Source organism: Myotis lucifugus, unplaced genomic scaffold (assembly GCF_000147115.1).
Source record: "Myotis lucifugus unplaced genomic scaffold, Myoluc2.0 scaffold_21, whole genome shotgun sequence".
NCBI lineage: Eukaryota > Metazoa > Chordata > Mammalia > Chiroptera > Vespertilionidae > Myotis > Myotis lucifugus.
Window position 1 is genome coordinate 7,052,222 of NW_005871069.1, and position 8,208 is coordinate 7,060,429.

The 8,208-nt window shown below is 39.3% G+C and overlaps 1 protein-coding gene across 1 annotated transcript in view; it reads right to left on the reverse strand.

Annotated features, from left to right (window-relative positions):
* The window catches only part of CCDC138 (coiled-coil domain containing 138), a 204,581-nt gene extending 197,531 nt beyond the window's left edge, over positions 1-7,050 (reverse strand). Inside the window, exons 1-4 of the mRNA XM_023751377.1 lie at positions 6,940-7,050; positions 5,627-5,684; positions 4,186-4,306; positions 326-453 (exon numbers count right to left, since the gene is read on the reverse strand). Coding sequence (XP_023607145.1) covers positions 326-453; positions 4,186-4,306; positions 5,627-5,684; positions 6,940-7,032 — 400 coding nt within the window. The 5' untranslated portion in view covers positions 7,033-7,050. The remainder of the gene's footprint in view (positions 1-325; positions 454-4,185; positions 4,307-5,626; positions 5,685-6,939) is intronic.
* Between the last annotated feature and the right edge of the window lie 1,158 nt (positions 7,051-8,208).

Consider the following 8,208-nt stretch of genomic DNA (forward strand, 5'->3'; position numbering starts at 1 on the left):
ATTAAAGGATTAGTCAAATACTACTAACAATCTTTTCCTCACTTCCTAACATATACTGACATGAAAAAGAACTAAAGAAATTATACAAAGTATTCATTTGATTAACTTATTTTCATAAGTTTTGAGAGTTTAGGAATACTACTGGAAAAAAACGAAGTTTATTTTTCTTCTTTCCTTATGTAACTATCTCATGGTTTATAAAAATTGAGAACACAGAAATATAGACACCTGAGGACAAGTGTTATCACTATGGTGTAAACTTTATGTGTGCTACTTCACAAAGTTATTATTTAAATGATTATTCCAATAAGAATATTTCTTTTACCTTTTTCTACTTCTTTAAAAGACTGCTTGGTTATTTTGGAGCTATTAACTCTATGATGCTTCTCAATTAACTCTACTTCTGTTTCCCGTTGCTTCAAATTATGAAAAGAATCCAGTTCATCATCTAGGCTTTAAGAAAAATTATGTCAAAGCATTCTAGAAGTTTACTATAGCATTCTAAAAAGATAAAACTGCTTCTCAAATATTAACAGCATCACAATTGAGAAAAATGTAACATGTAAACATTTTTTTAAAAAAATATATTTTATTGATTTTTTACAGAGAGGAAGGGAGAGGGATAGTGAGAAACATCTATGAGAAACATCGATCAGCTGCCTCCTGCACACCCCCTACTGGGGATGTGCCCACAACCAAGGTACATGCCCTTGACCAGAATCGAACCTGGGACCCTTCAGTCCGCAGGTAGATGCTCTAGCCACTGAGCTAAACTGCTTAGGGCACATAAACATTTTTTAAAAGCAAAAAGTAAAATTATAAAAAGTAAGTCATTGATCCTGTAAACTCACTAAAAGTATCTTCCTAAAGATACAAATACTAGAGGCCCAGTGCTAAAAGAATTATTGTTTAACATGAGGAAACTGAACCCTAAATCATTTAAGTAACTGACAGATGATGTAACTAGTAAAAGATGAAAGAGAACTAGACTCCCAAGTGTTCTCACCAAAAAGATGATCTCAAACTTGAACTTTCTCAAAGTTGAAAGTACTGTTCAAAAGAAGTAAAATGCAAGCCACATAAGGTAATTTAAATTTTCTAGTAGCCACATTAAAAACACAAAATGATGTAAAATTCTAACAATATGTTATATTTAATCTAGTATATCTAAAAGAATATCATCTGAACATGTAATCAGTATTTTAAAATTAGGATATTTTACATTTTAGGGCCCATTTTCTTCAATCTGATGTGTATTTTAGACTTCCAACATAACTCAATTCAGAAAAGCCCTATTTCGAGTACTCAGTAGCCACATGCAGCTACTGTGCTGGAAAGTAGTATAATTCTACACTAGGTCATAACTAGGGATTGTGAAAAAACTGTGCAACGTTATAAAACCCTTTATAGTAGAAAAGCATTAAATTATAATTTGAAGTATACCCAGAAGCAAAAAATTATAAAATTACCAGTTAAATATAAGAAAATAATTTCAATGAATTCTTAAATATTTTAAAATAATTTTCACTTTCCTTACTCTCTAGTCCAGCAGTTCTCAACCTGTGGGTCACGACCCCTTTGGCAGTCGAAAGACCCTTTCACAGGGGTCGCATAAGACCATCCTGCATATCAGATATTTACATTACAATTCATAACAGTAGCAACATTACAGTTATGAAGTAGCAATGAAAATAATTTTATGATTGGGTCACAACATGAGGAACTGTATTTAAAGGGCCAGAAGGTTGAGAACAACTGCTCTAGTCAATATACCTCATGTCCAAATCCTGAATCCAGATCAACTGGGCTACTCTGTGAATGATGAGTAATAACAACAATAATGATAATATTTGAATGTTTTTCTATGTGCTGAACACTGTTTTAAGTGATGAACATAGATTAATTCATTGAAGTAGAGAATAAAACAATTATATTAAAAATTTAAGCTACCAAATATCAATTACTTTAATAATATATGGTATTTTAGGCACAATTGTCTTTTTTCCCTCCATAATTATCTCAAAATTTCATTCTGTTTATGTCTTTGTTGTTTAACATTATTTCAAAACTAGAGGCCCGGTGCACAAAAATTTGTGCACTCGGGAGGGTCCGTCAGCCCAACCTATGCCCTCTTGCAGTCTGGGACCCCTTGGGGAATGACCACTTGCTGGCTTAGGCCCGCTCCCCGGGGAATTGGGCCTAAGCTGGCAATGAGACATCCCTCTCGCAGCCCGGGAGCCCTCGGGGGATGACCACTTGCCAGCAGGGAACAGGCCTAGCTGCAGTCGGACATCCTTAGCGCTGCTGAGGAGGCGGGAGAGGCTCCCACCACAACCACTGTGCTGGTAGCCGTCAGCCTGGCTTGTGGCTGAGCAGAGCTCCCCCTGTGGGAGCGCACTGACCACCAGGGGGCAGCTCCTGCATTGAGGATCTGCTCCCTGGTAGTCAGTGTGTGTCATAGTGACCAGTCATTCCCAGTTGCTCTGCTGTTAGGGTCAATTTGCATATTACCCTTTTATTATATAGGATAGAGGCCTGGTGCATGGGTGGGGGCCGGCTGATTTGCCCTGAAGGGTGTCCCAGATCAGGGTGGGGGTCCCGCTGGGGTTCCTGGCCAGCCTGGGTGAGGGGCTGAGGGCCATTTTCAGGCTGGCCACACCCCCTTCAGGGAGGAGGTTCCTGCTCGGATGCGTGGCCAGCCTGAGTGAGTGGCTGATGGCTGTTTGCAGGCTGGCCACAGCCCCTTCAGGGTGGGGGTCCCCCCTGGGGTGCCTGGCCAGCCTGGGTGAGTGGCTGATGGCTGTTTGCAGGCTGGACACAGCCCCTTCAGGGTGGGGGACCCCCGGGGTGCCTGGCCAGCCTGGGTGAGGGGCTGAGGGCCGTTTTCAGGCTGGCCACAGCCCCTTCAGGGTGGGGGTCCCCGCTGGGGTGCCTGACCAGCCCGGGTAAGGGGCTGATGGCTGTTTCCAGGCTGGCCAAGCCCCCCAGTGAGGACCCTCACCCCATGAGGATGTGGCCAGCCTGCGTGACGGGCTGATGGCTGTTTGCAGGCTGGCCACACCGCCAGCCACCCAAGTTCCAAGTGGAGGCTGGCTGGAAGCAGGTACCTGGGATTTATTTAGCTTCTATAATTGAAACTTTGTTGCCTTTTGCGGAGGCAACAGCCAGCGGGAAGCTTGGCTTCCTTCATCACCAGGGCAACCAAGCCTCCTGCTTGCTCCAGCTCCATGGCTGCCGGCCGCCATCTTGGTTGCGTTAATTTGCATATAGTCGCTCTGATTGGCTGGTGGGCATGGCTTGGGGTGTAGCGAAGGTACGGTCAATTAGCATCTTTGTCTTTTATTAGTGTAGATGTTTACCCCTCGATATAAATAGCACTTCCTTCTGCCATATTTTTGGCATTTAATAAGATTGAATTTGGAATTTTATTTCACCTTAGCTTCTACTACTGTTTTGTGTGTGTGTGTGTGTTTAAGTATATTTTTATTGATTTCAGAAAGAGGGACAGAGAGAGAAATAGAAATATCAATGATGAGAGCGAAACAATGATCCACTGCCTTCTGGCCCCTTACTGAGGATCCAGCTTGCAACCCGAGGAATCGAGCTGTTACCTCCTGGTTCATTGGTCGACACTCAAGCATTGAGTCACACTGGCCAGGCAGCTTCCACTGTTTGTATACTTGTTTCACCCAGGGTAAAATCTCCTATACAAAACTACTAACCCAGGGGTGGGCAAACTTTTTGACTCGAGGGCCACAATGGGTTCTTAAACTGGACCGGAGGGCCGGAACAAAAGCATGGATGGAGTGTTTGTGTGAACTAATATAAATTCAAAGTAAACATCATTACATAAAAGGGTACGGTCTTTTTTTTTTTTTAGTTCTATTCATTTCAAACGGGCTGGATCCGGCCCACGGGCCATAGTTTGCCCACGGCTGTACTAACCCCTCACAGCCCAGTTAGCATCTCCCAGACTTCATTCTCTCTCTCTTTCTTTCTCTCTCAGCCTATCTAAAATCCATTGCTTACCACACTACTAGACATACACTACTGTTCAGCAGGCTCCAGACTGCTTATGCTTCCTCTCAGAAAAAAGCAAACACATAAATAATCCATCCTTTGCCTTTTCTCAGTGTTTTTGAGATACTGAAGGGATAGCAACAGTAAGGATACAGGGTACTTTACCAGTTCATACTGAAGTGCTTGGATGAACTATAAAGAGGTATAGTGGAATGCTTTCTATCATCAGAATACCATCTTAATAAGGAATCAACTTTATCTCCCGATGAGTAGACATCCAAGTCATCTATTAAGAAAAAAGAAAACAGCAGAGATTACTTACCTAATTATATTTTTCAAGGCTCCTAAAGATAAGACAGCAAAATTAGTTAAAGGATTTCTTATATCTATGTCTCCTTAATGCAAACTTCTAGAAAATAAACATCAATTCTTACATTTATACTATATCACTTTACTGATTACAAAATGCTTTTTCATCCATTACCTTATTTGATCCTAACACCTCAAAACAAGCAGAATAGGTGCTTTTAATTCTATTTTAATGATTAGAAACCTAAGAATCAGAGAAGTTATGCAAATTTTTCCACATAACACAACCAGCAAATAGAAAGAATAAAATTGAAAATCCAGCCCTCTTTCTAAATACTTATGGTATTTCATCAGTCCTCAACCATGAAACATTTTATTTTCAATTTTATATACTTAAACATTAAGATTTGTTTAATAAACTGTTAGCCTATATCTAAATTCAGTCAAAAAAAGGAAAATAGAGCTTCTCTGATAAGCTATTTAGAATTACTTATAAATTGTATGCACCCTATTTAAAACTCATTTTTACCCCCTCAGAAATTTAATGACCTATACTTTTCAGTTATATTTTGGAAGGATGAAAGTTTTAGGGCAACTTTCAAAATTAAAATTCAATTTTTACAAGATATTTTTAAGATACTGGACTCAGTAATAACTGGAATTTTTTTCATATTGAACAAATGTTTTAGAAGATTGTTACAAAATTTCAAAATGAAATAAGCTTGGAAAAAAGTGAAATTCCTTAATCCACCATCTAATGAACTTTTAAAAATATTAATTACTGTTTCTGCTAAAATCATCTCCAAGTTCAATGATTACACTTACTAAAGACACTACATAAGAAGTATCAAAAAAATAAAAACTCTAATGGTTAATTAGCTATGCATGTTAGTCAGATTACCACATGATGTTCCAACACATCCAATCCCACAGTATAATTAACTTTATTAAATAAATTTATGTGCTTAATTCCTCCAGTGCAATAATTACTCTAATAACTTGGGAAAGCTTGTGTGAAAAAATAGCCATTAGCCTTCTTTACCTAATATACTGTTTAATTTTTAATATAAAAATACTGTAATTGAAACACCAAAAAAATTCAATTTTATTTTTAAAGACATCTTACACATTCACCCCAAATATCATGATTAATATTAGATTATTACCAGACTGAATAAAGCTTAGTGTCACAAGACATCTGGCAATAGTGATTTAAGTCTAAACATTTTTTAAAAGTCTTTTCTCTCAAATTAAATTTGCTAAAATCCCAAATACAGAAAATTCTCTACGGGCTTACCTGGGGAGGTTAGAGATCTTCTCTTAGATTTAGTCTGATCAAAACTTGAAACAGAATACTAAAAAAAGAAAAAAATGATGACATTTAATGTGTATACTAAGAATCAACTTACAGTCTCAAAATAGTTCCCTATAAATTATGTACAAAGGTTAGCCTTTAATTAGACCAGTGGAAAAATCTGGTAGGCACCACCTTAATCAAGTGACCAAAGTTAACATCAATAATGTGACAAAGCAACATCAAGTGTCTCCTGATGAACATAGCAAACCACACACCATTCATGTAACATTCCTGACAAAAATATATAACCAGCATCTAATCTTATCATCAGACAAACCCACAGAGACATTCTAATAAATAATTGTTCTATATTCTTCAAAAATATCAATATTACAAAAGACAAAGCCTTCAGAACCTATTCTAAATTAAAGGCAACAAAAAGAAAAAAAATGCAATGCTTGCTTTAACTGTATCTGCACCAGGAGAAAATATTTGTATACAAACGACATTACTGAGATTATTGATAAAATTTTAATATGAAATACATAATATTGTGCCAATGTCAAGTTTCCTGAATTTATTACTCTACTCTGCTTATACAAGACAATGCCCTTATTTCTAGGAAAACACACTGAAGCATTTATACCTGACAGTAAAGAGTCACGATGTTTGCAAATTATCCTCAAATAGTTCAGGGGGAAATGTCTGTATGGAAAGGGAGTCAAAAAGAGGGAGAGCCCTGGCCCATTTGGCTCAGTGGATAGAGCATCGGACTGAAGGGTCCCGGGTTCCATTCCAGTCTAGGGCGCATGCCAGGGTTGAGGGCTTGATCCCCAGTGGGGGGCGTGCAGGAGGCGGCCCATGGGTGGTTCTCTCTCATCATTGATGTTTCTAGCTCTCCCTCTCCCTTCCTCTCTGAGAGCACTGTAAAGCAAATGTGGCAAAGTTTAATAATGGTGAATACAAGAGAAGGGTAGAAGAGGATTCTGGCAACTTTTTTTTTTTTAAGTTTGAAAGTATTTCAAAATAAGCCTTTTAAAGGAGTTAAATTGTTTTTTGAACTCCATTCAAGTCACTATGAATAAAAGTTCAAAAACACTTTCAACAATGACATACCACGATTTGTAGAACATAAACCTTCAAAAGCATATGGTGAAGGAACTTTTCAGTTTTTCCTGTGTATGTGACTCTGTCCACCTGCCCACCGTTTACCCATCTGCGGTCCAGAACTACTCTCCCCTGTAGCTAACTTTCCTTCCACCTGTTTTCCCCGAGCGGCCCGGGGAGGGCGAGGAGGAAGCGAGAGGTCTTACCTCGGCCGGGCGGCAGCCACCCAGCCCGTAGCGGCTTTTGAGACGCTCCACTGCGAAATCCTGCCCTGGTGGCTTGACGACCCTCGGCTGCATCGTGCTGGGCCACCGTTGTCTCCTCAGGAACAGCGTTCAAATCCGCGGCGGGACGCGCAGGGGCGGAGCTCGCGCCGCGGAAGTGCGTCATGACGCACGAAACGCCCCGCCCCTCATGCGAGGTCTGGGTCCCTGTCACTTTGTTAAAAACGTCCTAGCGTTGCCTTTAGTGACTATTTGCTTCATTAGTGTTATTTGGACTGATAAATGGCGTTTAATCTTTTCAGTCTTTTGCTACTTCGTTTTCTTCCGTCATGTCTACCTAGGTTGCACTTCGCAGGCGTGTCCCCTCACTCCAGCTGCAGCCTCAGAGCTCCAGGGCCAGGAAGGACGTCACTGCCTTGTAACCACTGCATCTCTTGTACAGGCGGGAATGCATGCGGCATCTGTCCAGATACTGGGCTCACCAAGATAGTCCACACCTGACGGGTAGGACCGCACCTTGGTCTGGGGCATATCTGACGTATTTGTGTGCGTTTGGACATAATCAGGGTGGCCTTGCTAACTGTAATATTAAATGAGGGGGTAAATCCAAGAATAAATCGTACTACAAAGTATAGCTATTTCAATAATTACCTCTTCACTTTCCTACTATGGGCCAGTATTTCCTATTCAGAATAACAGGGTATATTAATAAGCAGTTATTAGAATGTAAGCTACATGAGAGCATGCTTTTTTTAAGAAAAGAAAAAAAAAAGAAAAAAAAAAAACTTCCCCCAATGCCCAGAACAGTGCCTGTCACTTAGCAGGTGCTCAGTATTTATATCAACCTAAATCAGAGACTACTTGAGTTGAATAACTAAATAACCACTTAATTTCTTATATAAAAACACTAGCATAACCCTTTACTTTTCTAAATTGTATTCATCAGCATGTCTGGACTAATAATTCCTAGAGTTTCTGGATTATCTTTAAATTTCCTCAAATGCCAAAAACTTTTGTAAGAAGAATATTTTAATAAAGTAGTACCCTGATAATTACTTAAACCAATAATTATTCGGCATACAATATAACTATGGTATAAAAATGAGTTTCTTTATACTCTATCTTTAAACAGAATTTAATGAGCCAATATAAATCAAACCAGTTTAAGAAATACATAACGTGGGTTTATACCACATTAAGAAATAACAGAAGTCACAGGCAAAGTCCTTTGCCTCAAGCCACTTTTAAGCA